Source organism: Orycteropus afer, unplaced genomic scaffold (genome assembly GCF_000298275.1).
Source record: "Orycteropus afer afer isolate SDZICR_OR568_19922 unplaced genomic scaffold, OryAfe1.0 scaffold00384, whole genome shotgun sequence".
Taxonomy (NCBI): Eukaryota; Metazoa; Chordata; class Mammalia; order Tubulidentata; family Orycteropodidae; genus Orycteropus; species Orycteropus afer.
In genome coordinates, this window is record NW_006921971.1 from 1,117,690 (window position 1) to 1,131,725 (window position 14,036).

Below are 14,036 nucleotides of genomic sequence, written 5' to 3' on the forward strand. Positions count from 1 at the left end.
CCCCCGGGGGTTTGTTTCAGGGTCTCTGTGGTCCGTACCCCCCGGGGGTTTGTTTCAGGGTCTCTGTGGTCCGTACCCCCCGGGGGTTTGTTTCACGGTCTCTGTGGTCATACCCCCCGGGGGTTTGTTTCAGGGTCTCTGTGGTCTGTACCCCACAGGGGGTTTGTTTCAGAGTCTCTGTGGTCTGTACCCCACAGGGGGTTTGTTTCACAGTTTCCTTTATACTTACTTACACAATGGTAGGGATTGTGGGGCTTAAGAGAGAGTGTTCCAGAATCTGGAGAAGCCTGACCATACTGGAGAGGCTGGGTCCCCCACTTCCCCTCCATCTCTCTGTACAGGCTCCTGGGGGCCTGGTTAGAGCCCCACTCCCCCTCCACCTCTCTGTACCGTTTCCTGGGGGTGTGGTTAGAGCCTGGGTCCCCCACTCCCCCTCCTGCTTTCTGCACGGGCTGCTGGGGGCCTGGCTATGAAGTGTCTACTGAACTGGCCCTTCCGAATCGTCCCCGCACCTGTCATGGTGTGAGACACAGACTGACACTGCTGTTTTTCAGGTAACTGGCTCCCATCCGGGCTCTAGAAGGCAGATGGAGCAACTGCCCAGAGTGAAGGAGAATGTGATGAAAACGTAAGTGCCGCTGTGTCTCCTTTCCGGGAGTTCTGTTTGTAGGCGCAGCCCTGAGGAGGCCGCTGTTTGTTGTGTCTGGGCGGCTGGACGTGTCAGCGCTGTAGCCACAGCATAAACCAACTTGGAGGACTGGTCTGTTGTCATTCAGTGACTTTATTGTTTTCCTAGAACCCAGAAACGTTTGTGGTTCTCAAACATGGTAAGCTCTTACTCTTTAAGCCAAAACAGTTCCCTCCCCAGAGAGGGATTAAAATGACATCACTAAGAGCAGTAAAAGTGCAGGTAAGTCATTGGCCTTAACCTCTCAGTGAAGAAATGTGTGTTGATTTCAGCAGCCACTGAAATAAATGCGGACAGTGTAGTTGGCACCATGTCTTTCTGCGTAAACAGAACAATTTAGTATGGGCCCAGAAAAACGGTAGTATTTTATGAGTTTCTTAGGTTGGTTGGTTGTGCACATAAATTTTTCTGGTCCTGGACTAAGTACAGAAGAATACAGAGGCAATCCTTGTCGTGTGTAACCTTATGTCTGTAGGATGGATGTCCAACGTGAAGATACACATTGATAAAGTTAACACTGTGAAAATTAAAGAAAATATGAATTAACTGGAAGCTTTTCGAATACAGGGCAGAGCAAGCGTTACTCGGCGTGTCTGCCACGTGGCAAGTTCCTTTCGTTGAGCTTTATGGAGCAGCGACACTGGGCTGGTTAACTGGACGAGTATAAGGGTGTTCTTTCCTGTGGGACAAAACCTAAAGGAAACAGACTTACTGGACTGGCTGACACTGGAGGACTCCCGGAGACTGTCACCCAGAGACACTGTGAAAACCTTGAGTCGCAGCTCACCCCTGAGGGCCCCTTGTAGCTCATAACAGATTGGCTAAAAAAGAAATAACGAATGTCAGCCGTAAGCACTGGGCTCCTTTAAAAAGAAATCACCTACATGATCCCAAATGGTGCAAAATTACAGTGACTTCAGAACAAAGACAAGGCAAGGGCAGGGAAACTAGATTCCTGGAAACAGAGCAACCAGAACAGAAACAATGAGAACATTCACGCAGTGCAAAGAGTGTGACCTCACCGGACAACTTGTGTGGAAGTTGCTGAATGGAAATCCAATGTGGTGGTTCAGTTTGTGTGTCTACTTGGCTGGGCCTGGGTGAGTGGCTGGGCAGCTGGTGGTAGTTATTCCCCGTGATGAGACTAGCAGTCGGCTCCATGATGGGACCTACCACAAGCAGCTAAGTAGCTGCTTTAGGGATGTGGTCTGCTTCCCGTGTATAAGAAACAGCTTTGGGAATGGTCTCTAGCTTATGGTACGCTTCAACCCTGCACGTAACCATGTCATTGTTCAGCAGCCTGCCATGCTCTGCCGATCTTGGGACTTTCAATGGACTTGAATTAATGGCCTGCCATGTGGTTTGGTAACATTGGGACTGTGCCATTTTATTTCTCGACCTCGGGCTTGTCAGCCTCAGCAGCCGGCAGCTGCCTGAGTGAAAAGACACCTCCAGCTTCAGTGGCCGGGGGCAGGAGGCAGAGCCGAAGCCCAAGGTCGAGGGGCTTTCAGCCAGCCCCTGGAGCCTGGCACTGTGAACTCAGACTTCTAGCCTCCAAACTGTGAGAGAATAAACTCCTGTTTAAGCATCCATTTGGGATATATCTGTTAAAGTGGCACGTGGTAACCCAAGCACCCAAGCTGCTGTGTAGAGCTGCACCAAAAACACAATAAAAGGGTATTTAAAAATTAAATAATGATGACAAAAATGAAAGAAAAAAAAAAGTGTATTCTTCCCTAAACAGTCATGAATGCATTAAGTTACAATGATTTACTGTCTCTGTTTCTCTAGGGCTGCAGTAACAAATATCATATGTGGTATGTATTCCATATGGGGAAATTTATTCTCCTACAGTTTAGGAGGCTAGACATCGGAGTTCAGAGTGCTGGCTCTCGGGGCTGAGTAGGGGCCCCTCGACCTTGGGCTTCAGCTCTGACTCTTGTACCAGGCCAACTGGAACAAGCTGGAGGCTGCTTTAACTCATGCAGGTATAGGGGCTGACGGACTTGCGATTGGCAGGCAGTATAGCGGGCTGTTGGCTGCTGAGGCTGACAAGTCCTTGTTGGTTCACAGTCTGCGAAGGTAACGATCCCAGGATTGACAGGCCACTGGTTCAAGTCCATGAACTGGAGCTGATGGCAAGCCAGATGCAGGATCCTTTCCACATACTCTGCAAGCAGGCCACACCCCTAAGACAGCAGCTCCTCAGCTAATTATCTGCTCACGGCACAGTCCACCATGGAGGTGATTACACCACTTCCAGGCTCATCATCGGAGCTCTGGTGGTGGCGTGGTCCCTAAGGCACTTGACTGCTAACCAGAAGGCTGGCGGTTCAAACACACCAGCCTCTCCTCGGAAGGAAGGTTGGGCAATCTACTTCCGTAGTGATACTGCCTGGGAAACCCAAGGAGGGGTTGCTATGCGTTGGATACAACTCAACCACAGTGCATTTTTTTTAATCTCATCATGCTTGGTAAAGTAGAGTGAAAAGGGGAAGACCTTCAAGGAAGTGGATTGACACAGTGGCTGCAACAGTGTGCTCAAGCAAGGTAATGATTGTACCGTGCAGGGCTGGGCAATGTTTCGCTGAAAGCAGAGAATCCCAGAGAGGTGTTTACTTGTGTTTTACTGACTGTGCAGAAGCGTTCAACTGTTTGGATCATAACAAATTGTGGATAGCATCGGGAAGAATGGGAATGCCAGAACACTTCCTTGTACTCATGAGGAGCTAGTACATAGACCAGGAGGCTGTTGTTCAAACAGAACTGGGGGCCACTGTGTGGTTTAATACCAGGAAGAGAGTGTGTCATGTTGTATCCTTTCACCATACTTACTGAATCGGTATGCTGAGCAGATAATCCGAGAAGGTGGACTCTATGAAGAAGAATGTGGCATCAGGATTGAAGATTCATTAACAACCAGTGATATGCAGACAACACAGCTTTGCTTGCTGAAAGTGAATATGACTTGAAACACTTACTGATGAAGATCAAAAACTATAGTCTGCAGTACGGATTGCACCTGAACATGAAGGAAGCAAAAATCCTCAGAACTGGACCAGTGAGCAGCATCGTGATCATGGGAGAAAGGATTGGAGTTGTGCAAGACTTCATATTACTTGGTTCCACAATCAACACCCACGGATGTAGTAGTCAAGAAATCAAACAATGTATTGCACTGGGCAAATGTGCTGCAAAAGACCTTTGTCAAGTGCTGAAGAGCAAAGACGTCTCCTTTAAGACTTAAGTTATGCCTGACCCAAGCCATGTATTTTCAGTTGTCTCATATGCATGTGAGAGCTGGACAATGAACAAGGAAGATCAAAGAAGAGTTGATGCTTTTGAGTTGGGGTGTTGGTGAAGAATGCTGAAAGTACCGTGGACTGCTAAAAGAACTAACAGATCTGTCCTGGAGGAAATGCAGCTGGGATGCTTCTTGGAAGTGAGAATGGCCAGACTTCGTCTCACCTACTTTGGTCGTGTTGTCAGAAGGGACCATTCTCTGGAGAGGGATGTAGGGTCAACAGAAAAGGGGAAGGCCCTTGACCAGATGGATTGACACAGTGGCTGCACCGATGGGCTCAGGTATAGCAGGGACTGTGAGGCTGGCATGAGACTGGGCACTGTTTCATCCTGTTTCATGTAGGGTCACTGTGAGTGGGAGCCAACTCCATGGCACCTAACAACAACAACAACAACATAGTCCATGAAGTGTACAATAGCATGAGGAAAGAGTTTGAAATATGGTGAGAATAATCAAAATGGGACACAGACACAGAGTGGACACGTGATGACTCACGATGTTGGAAAAATGCCATCAGTGGACCTGCTCCACAGAGGGCTGCCACAAACGTTCAATTTGTGAAAAACACACTGTCTGTAAAGCCTGAGAAAACAAGACGTGCCTGTGCGGTGAGGCCCCCGAGAGCTGGAAGTGGACAGATACACCCGCACCGTGAGGCCCCCAAGATCCGGAAGTACATGGATACGCCCGTACCTGCCTGCACCGTGAGGCCCCCGAGAGCCGAACGTGGACGGATACACCCGCGCTGTGAGGCCCCGAGAGCAGGAACTAAATAGGACTGTGTTGTTTTTCCAGGTCTCGCACGTTTTCCGCCTTTCACAGGGTGCAGTCCGACCACTTTCTGTTGCTGCTTTCAGTGGAAGCTATTTGGGTTTCCCTCTTCTGACAGGTTTCTACCTGACGCAGGTTCCAGCTTTTGCAGATTTTGCTGTCTACCTGTGTGTATGTGTGTGTGTGTGTGTTTTCTCTTAGCTTTAATTCAAATTCCCAAGGGCGATGGGCACCCAGGGATGTAGCCCACCCGTCCTTTACTCAGAGCCCTCCATTCTCAGGCGCCTCTACGGCGGCTCCCCGGCCTTCAAGGTGACCAGCTGTGGCTGCGTCTTCCGCTGTGCTGGCGTGTGGGACACACGTATCGCTGCCCCGACCGGCCTGTAAACTGCACGGACCAGTTTCCGGGTGAAGGGGTGTGAGCAGGGGAAAGGGTGGGTGTGCTGTTCTTCCCGGGGCATGTCATGGTTTTGTTGTGCAAAATGGCGGCTAAAAATCACGGCGCACACTTCCTTTATTGCAGGGGGAGGTCTCACTCGGTTCCACAGAAGACAGTGAGTGCCAAGAAAGGGCAGGTGAAGAAGATGACGAGGACGGGCCCGCTCCCGAAGCTCAGCCCGTGATGCCGGGATCCCGGCGCTGACTTTCCAGCTCTGACGCTCAGCGTGTAAAGTGTATGGTCACCACGATTTTCAGGGAGTCAAACGGATAAGACAGAGCTACCAACCTCACTGCGGCTCCTCTTCCTGAAGCGTGCTCCTTTGTCAGCGTGAGAGTCGGACTGTGCACATTGTAGGCAAACAAGGTCCTCGCCCCGTCTCACAAAGAGCCAGTGATCACAGCAGGTTGAAGAGGGGACGCCAAAGGTTGATTGAGGATCCAGACCCCAGGAGCCAGTGAGAGTCGCTTTTCAAAACGTCTGTCTCCCCGATCTGGGGAGCAGTTAGGGCTTTTAAAGGGACCCGGGCTGAGGGGTTGGAGGGTTTGGGGAATGCGGATGTTTCCTTCTTGTTATCGGGATGAGTTACTGTTGGGCAGTCGACTCCCATAGTGATACTGCCTCAGAAACCCGAGGAGGGGTCGCTATGAGTCAGGCCGACTCGACGGCACGTAACAACAGTGACTTCTCTGTTCTTCTGCTCAGCGATAGAAACCGTCCTTGGTCAGGACAAGCGTCCCTCGGTTGCCCACGCCTGCCTCAGAGGTCAGCTCCACGAGGGGGAGACTATGGCAGTGGTGGCCTCGGGCCTTGGGCCGCCAGCTGCCAGGGGTAACTTTGTTTCTTCTTTATCTTGGTTGTCCCCAGGCTCGGTGCCTCTTTCCTCAGGATCATCTTAGTATAGGCGACGGTTCTCAGCTGAAACTAATTGCAGGAAAGAGTTAGGCTTCAAAGAATACAAAATTGAGAACAGGAAACCTGAAATGTAGGGCCTGTAGAGAGAGAGGCTGGCTATACTATTTGAAAACCTGTGAGCTTGTGAAGGTTTTTGTAGTTTTCTGTGAGGGCCCCTTCAGCCTGCTGTTTCCGCCTTCCTCATAAATGGCAGGGGTTGTGGTTGTTAGGGTACATCCACAAACCTGAGGTGGGATTGCCGGCTTTCGGTGGTACAGCCATGAAAGGCTCTGAGAGGAACACAGCTGTTATGTTCAGTTTCTAGTTGGCTGGTAGGAAGTCATCCATTTGTTTGTGCTAGTTCAGGCTCTAGTATGTCGAGTGTTTTGACGGCACCTGACAACAACAAGGAATGTGTTCAGTGTTTAAACTCAAGTTTGAAACAAAGCTGTGAATCCAAAGTCTTTTAAACATTTAGACCTGAAATATTGTGGTCGTTGTCAGACGCCATCACGTCCCGACTCACAGTGTGCAGGACAGAGTGAAACAGGAGGAAGCCCTGCCCGCTCCTGCCCCAGCCTCACAGTCCCTGCTGTACCGGAGCCCGTCACCGCGGCCGCTGTCAGTCCACCAGGCTGCGGGCCTTCCCCTTCTTCCTGCCCTCCACTTTACCAAGCACGATGTCCGTCTCCAGGGACTGGTCCCTCCTGACATGACCAAAGCAGGGGAGATGAGGTCTCACCATGCTCACTTCTAAGGAGCGCCCTACAGTGGAAGCGGCTGGGAGTTGAGGATTGTCTCGGGTGATGGCTCCACTCTGCCCTGAGCTTTGGAGATCTCAGCTACTTCCCTTCTCGTCACCTCTTCATCCCCACGGCCACGCCCCTCCGTCACCTCTTCATCCTCAGGGCCACGCCCCTCCATCACCTCTTCGTCCCCACGGCCACGCCCCTCCGTCACCTCTTCGTCCCCACGGCCACGCCCCTCCGTCACCTCTTCGTCCCCACGGCCACGCCCCTCCGTCACCTCTTCCTCCCCACGGCCACGCCCCTCCGTCACCTCTTCCTCCCCATGGGCACGCCCCTCCGTCACCTATTCGTCCCCACGGCCACGCCCCTCCGTCACCTCTTCATCCGCTCGGCCACGCCCCTCCGTCACCTCTTCCTCCACTCAGCCTCATCTCTTCCATCACTTATCCACTCATCCACGTCCCTTCCATCACCTCTTTATCCCTGCAGCCACGTCCTTTCTGTCACCTTTTTTTTTAAGAGTTTGTTTCACATTCAGCGTTACGTGTGCATTTAGTTCACTCCCCATTTACCGTGTCCAACCCTAACCTGGTCTCCTCCCCACCCTACCCTGCAACCCTCCCCCTGTGCCCCTCATATTTATGCTCCTGTTTGTCCTGCATTTCCTCAGTTTGAATGTTGGTCCTCTGGTGCCCTGTGGTCGATTGCTCTGAGGGATGTATTCCCATAGAGTGTGTGGGTGCGTCATCCTGGGGTGAGTGGTCTGCGTGTACATCTTGTTAACTATTGGGCTGAGAGCCCGGCCCTGGGGGTGCGTTTTATTCCAGGCATAGAATGTATTCCAGGGCCATAGTATTGGGCTCTCATCAGACTCCATGAGACCATCTGTCACCTCTTTATCCCCGCAGCCACGCCCCTCCGTCACCTCATCACCCACACCTGTGAAATGGCTGCGCAAACCCTGCAGCTCGTGAGGCTCTCACCTAGGACCACAGTTACCCGCCTGCGGCCCTGCCACGTAGCATCAGGTGCTGCAAGGCATTGGGCCATGTTTTCACCCCTCCTGATGCCTGGCTCCTTGGGCAAACTGTGAGGGGTTCAGAATACTAAACCGGGAGTGGGGGAGGAGCGTGGAGGAGGTGCTCTGTCGGAGTATCGGAGAAATCCACTGAATTCCCCCAGTCGGGTGTAGACTGCTTGTGAAAATGCCATCTAGATCGGAAACACACATGCAGTTTATGTGCCCACCTTGGTGAAGGGAGTCGTTCTTGGAGTTTGAATTTCTGGAAACCACCCTGGAGGGAGCATGTCCAGCCAGTAGTGTTCCCACTGCAGGCAGACCTCGGCGACGTTGCGGGTTCAGGCCCAGACCACTGGCTAAAGCCGGTGTTGCAGTGAAGCAAATCGCATCGGTATCTTTGTTTCCCAGTGCGTGGAAAAGTCGTGATTACATGTAGTCTGTGCCATGCACAGTGGTACATAGGAAACCCTGGGATACTGAGAGAATGGCCCCAGTGGGACCGATAGACGGCACGTGAGCACATCAGAGTGTTTCGAATCCAGCTCCTAACTGTCTGCTCATTCCTCTTCTGACTTCGTTGAGTTTCTGGGAGTTTCTTCGTTGGAAAATCTAAGTCAGAAATAAGCTTTCACAGTGAATTTGCTCTGTAAATTTTCACCCAAATCACACACACAAAATAAATAAATAAATAAATAAATAAGCTTTCACACCAGCAGTGGCTTGCTGACACATTTTATTTTTTAAGCTCACATTCTTGGTGATCAGATTATATTTAAGTTTACCTACAAATTCATATTAGAATTTTAATGTGTTCTTAAAAGTTGTCTTAGATAACAACTTTCCTGGGGTATAATCCACATATTTTGCAGTTCACCGACTGGAAATGGACAATTTAGTGGGTTACTATATTCACAAAGTTCTACAAGCAGGGGGTGGGCAGCCATCACCAGTCAATTGCAGAACGTTTTCATCACCCCCAAAACAAACCTTGTGCCCTTCAGCTGTCTCTCCCCCTTCCCGCCCTCAAACCCTATGTTTGACGAGTATCATGTCCGTCTTGATGGACATTAGATACAGATGGAGTCACACATCATCAGTATGTGGCCTTTCGTGTCTGACTCCTCTCAATTAGCAGAATGTCTCCAAGGTTTACACATGTGGAAGCCTGCATCAGCACTTCACTTCTTCTTCAGTGCTGAGTAATATTCCACCATAGCATATACCACATCTCAACTCTCCATCCATCACTTGGTGGACATATTGCTTGTTTCCACCTTCAGGCTTTCCTGAAAACTGTGGCTGTGAACATTCATGTACATGTATTTGTGGGGTTGTATATTTTCATTTCTCTTAAAGAGTGGAACTGCTGGGCCATGTGTTAAATGAATGTATGTTCTTAGCCTTTTGAGGAACTGCCAGACTGTTTTTCCAAAGCGACTATGCCAAACAGTGACATAAAGAAGTAAAGGAATACACAGGGACCATGTGCCCTTCACACCCACAAGAACCCCAGGGCAGCAGGTAGGGACATGTTCCCAGTTCTGCAAATGAAGAAACCAAGGCAAAGCAAAATGACTTCCCAGGATCAGGCTTCTAAGAGGGAAGGTGACACTGGAACCCGGACCTTCTGGTGGGCTCGGACTGCTGTCCTAGCAACATCCCATCACTGCTGGAGGCAGCAGCGTGCAGACGTCAGGGGAGGACCCCACGCGGCCCTGACGGACGCTCACGTCAGCGTGCTGCCGTCCAAGTGACGACGTCAGCTTCTCCAGCTCAGTACTCACCGTGGTGGAACCCTGCGATGGCATGTCCCGGAGACAGGACGGCCATGGCATTGCCCCATGGTGGGACAGTCTGGCTTCACCTTCTAGTAATGATGCTGACCTGACCATCGTCACTGACGGTTAAATGCTCAATTTTCTGCTAACTCTAAGACACGGTACACGACATAAAAAAAACTCTAAAATCTGATGAAATGTGCCAAGACCTGGAGTTAGAAAACCATAGGGGAAGAGCACGCTCAGCATGTTCTGAAGTGAGCGGTAAGTGCTTCAAGTTATTCTCACTTTCAGCAAGCAAAGCTGTGTCATCTGCGAATCACAGGTGGTTAATGAGCCTGCCTCCAATCCTGACGCCACGTTCTTCATGTGGTCCAGCTTCTCGGATTATTTGCTCAGCATACATACCCTGACACACTCCCTTCCTGATTTTAAACCATACAGTGTCCCCTTGTTCTGTTTGAACTACAGCCTCCTGGTCTATGTACAGGTTCCTCATGAGCGCAATTCAGTGTGCTGGAATTCCCATTCTCAATGTTAGCCATAATTTTTTATGATTGACACAGTTTAATGCTTTTACATAGTCAGTAAAACACAGGTATACATCTTTCTGGTATTCTTTGCTTTCAGCCGAGATCCATCTGACATCAGCAATGATATCCCTCATTCCACATCCTCTTCTGAGTCCAGCTTGCATTTCTGGAAGCTCTGTGTCAATATATTGCTGCGACTGTTTTTGAATTATCTCCAGCATGATTTTACTTGAGTGTGATATTAATTATATTGTTTGATAATTTCCACATTCTTTGGGATCACCTTTCTTTAGAATGGGTACAAATATGGCTGTCTTGCAGTCAGTTAGCCACATAGCTGTCTTCCAAATTTCTTGGCATAGACAAGTGAGTGTCTCCAGCGTGGCATCCGTTTGTTGAAACATCTCAGTGGGTATTCCATCAATTCCTGGAGCCTTCTTTTTTTTGCCAATGCCTTCAGTGCAGCTTTGATTTCTTCCTTCAGTACCATCGGTTGTTGATCATATCCCACCTCCTGAAACGGATGAACATCAACCAATTCTTTTTGGTACAGTGACTGAGGGTATTCCTTCCATCTTCTTTTAACGTTTCCTACATCATTCAATATTTTGCCCAGAAAATCTTTCAATATTGCAACTCAAGGTTTGAATTTTTTTCTTCAGTTCTTTCAGCTTGAGAAATGCTGAGTGTGTTCTTCCCTTTTGGTTTTCTAACTCCAGGTCTTTGCACATTTCATTATAATAATTGGCTTTGTCTTCTTGAGCTGTTCTTTGAAATCTTCTGTTCAGCTCTTTTATATTTTCATTTATTCCCTTTGCTTTAGCTACTCTCCATTCAAGGGCAAGTTTCATAGTGTCTTCCAACATCCATTTTGGTCTTTTCTGTCTTTTTCATGACCTCTTGCTTTCTTCATGGATGACGTTCTTTTTTTTTTTTTAAATTTTATTTTGATTTGGGTGAAGATTTACAGAGTAAATTCATTTTTCATACAGCAGTTCACATATACTTTGTCCCATGTCATTGACCAAAATTTACAATGCAGCAGCTCCCCTCCCACTTCCTCCCTATAGTTACCTCCTCCCAGTGTCCATCCCTTCATACTCTTCTGCACCCTGAGCTATCTCCCTGTGCATAAGCAGCCCTTCCTTCTCCCATGATTGTTCTCTCCAGGGAGGGAGAGAACTTGAGGTAAATGTTTAACTCACATGCCTGTACTTTGTTTGGCTGTGGATGACGTTCTTGATGTTGGTTTTTGGTCATTGCTGTTCAGTGCATCAAATCTGTTCTTGAGATGGTCTCTAAATTCAGGAGGGATATATTCAAGGCCATATTTTGGCTCTCGTGGTCTTGTTTTAATTGTCTTCAACTTCAAGTTGAATTTGCATATGAGCAGTTGATGGTCTGTTCCACAATGAGCTCCTGGCCTGGTTTTGGCTGAAGATACTGAGCTTCTCCATCACCTCTTTGCACAGATGTAGTCCCTCTGATTCCTGTGTGCCATCTGGTGAAGTCCACGTGTATAGCTGCCATTTATGTTGTTGAAAAAGGTATTTGCAATGAATAAGTCATTGGTGTTGCAAAATTCTATCATGTGATCTCTGGCATCATTTCTATTACGAAGGCCATATTTTCCAGCTATCGGGTGATTCTTCTTTGTTTCCACCTTTTGCATTCCAATCACCAGTGATAATTAGCACATCTTGGTTTCATGTTTGGTTAATTTCAGACTGCAGAAGTTGGCAAAAATCTTCAATTTCTTTGGCTTTGGCTTTGGTGGTTGGTGCATAAATTTGAATAATAGTAGTATTAACTAGTCTTCCTTATAGGCGTTTGGATATTATTCTATCACTGGCAGCACCGTACGTCAGGATAGATCTTGCAGCATGCTTTGTGATGATGAATACCACACCATTTCTCTTCAATTTGTCATGCCCAGCTTAGTAGATCATATGGTTGTCTGGTTCAAAATGACCAAATTTCCCTTTCAGCTCCCTAATGCCTAGGATATCAATCTTTATGCATTCCATTTCGTTTTTTACAACTTCCAATTTTCGTAGATCATATTTTGTACATTCCATGTTCCAGTTACTGATGGATGTTTGCAGCTGTTTCTTCCCATGCGGAGTCAGCAAATGGAGGTCCTGAAAGATTTACTCCATGCATGTCATTAAGGTAGCTCTACTCTGAGGAGGCAGCTCTTCCTGAGTTGTATCTTGAGTGCCTTCCGACCTGAAGGGCTCATCTTCCGGCACTGGTCAGTGTTAGGGCTATTCATAAAGTTGTCCAGTCATATGTCAGACAGTGTTTCATGGCTGTTCATAAAGCTTTCACTGGCCAGTAGTTCTTTGAGAAGTGGACAGCCTCTTCCTTCCTCTGAGTCTGTCTCAGTCTCAAGCTCCACTGAAACCCGTCCACCAAGGGTGACCCTGCTGGCATTTGAAATACGGTGGCCTAGCCTCCAGCCTCACAGCAGCACACAGGCCACTGCAGTGTGACAAACTGACAGGCGAGCGGAGGCTCCCAGCCCCGGCAATCACTAATTACTTACAGTTTCTTTGCACATGCTTATTTCACATGGGATCACATGGCATTTGTCCTTTTGTATCAGCTCGTTTCACTGAACACCGTGTCCTCAAGCTTCCTCCTGCTGTGACATGAGTGCTCCATTCCTCTTCATGGTCCAGTAACATGCCATTGTGTGTATAGACTCCGTTTGGCTTAACCATTTCCCTGCTGTTGGGTGCTTGGTTCGTTTCCACTCTGGGGCTGTGCTGGCTATGGCTGCAGTGAAGATTGGTGTACACGTGTCAGGCCAGGTCACTGCCCTCAGGGCTTCGGGTTACGTACCCAGGTGTGTGAATCCTGGCTCATGTGGTAATTCCCATTCAGTATTTTGAGGAACTGCCCAACTGTTTACCCACAGTGGCCAGACCAGCTTCCAGGCCCACCAGCAATGCATGAGGGTTCTTGTTTCCCCACAGCCTCACCGGCATCTAGTATTACCTATATTGGGGATCTTTGCCATTTTAATGGGGGGAGGGGGTGAAATGATGGCTCATGGTTTTGATTTGCATCTCCCTGGGGCAATCTACTTCCGTAGTGATACTGCCTCGGAAACCCAAGGAGGGGTCGCTATGAGTCGGGTCCGACTCAACGGCACATAACAACAACAACAACAGTGGATAATGACTTTGAGAGTTTTTTATGAGTTTGTTGTTCACTTCAGTGGTCTCTTTGGTGAAATGTCTAAGTCCTTCACCCATGTTTTGATTGGGTTGTCTTGTATTTGTTAAGCTGTAGAAGCATTTTATAAATTTTGGACATTAGACCTTTATTGGACAGATTGTTCTGTGGCTGCCTCTTCACTCTTTGATGGATCGGATGAACCGAAGTATGTCGTTTTCCAAGGCCCCTGTATCCGTGCTGTGTTTGCTGTTCAGGTTTTTGCTGCGTTATTTGGTCCCACACAGAGAACCAGACCCCAGAGCTTCGTTTGTATGTTCCCTTCCATGAATTCTGTGCTTTTACTCTCCAGATCAAAGCCATGGATCCTCTCTGAGTTGGGTTTTGTATAATATGATGTGAGAATTGGATCCTGGGTCACTCTCGCACATGTGGAATTCACTTTTCGCAGCACTGTTTATCGAAGGACTCTTCCTTCCCATTGGACGGACTTAGCGCCCTTGTTGGAAATCAGTGTGTGGTTTGGGCTTTGCTTCTGTAAAGACTGACAGCCTTGGAGACCCTGTGGTGCAGTTCCACTCTGTCCTTTAGGGGCGCTGTGGGTCAGAATGGACTCCACGGCAGTGGGTGTGGTTTGGGCTTTGCTTCTGTGAAGATTGACAGTCTGGGAAACCCT

General features: G+C 48.6%; 1 protein-coding gene across 1 annotated transcript in view; it reads left to right on the plus strand.

The window, feature by feature from the left end:
* LOC103207646 (spermatogenesis- and oogenesis-specific basic helix-loop-helix-containing protein 2-like) overlaps positions 1–14,036 on the plus strand; it is a 137,454-nt gene that overhangs the window by 37,532 nt on the left and 85,886 nt on the right. The window contains exons 7-8 of the mRNA XM_007953293.1: positions 555–628; positions 3,437–3,466. Of these exons, the coding sequence (XP_007951484.1) occupies positions 555–628; positions 3,437–3,466 (104 nt within the window). The remainder of the gene's footprint in view (positions 1–554; positions 629–3,436; positions 3,467–14,036) is intronic.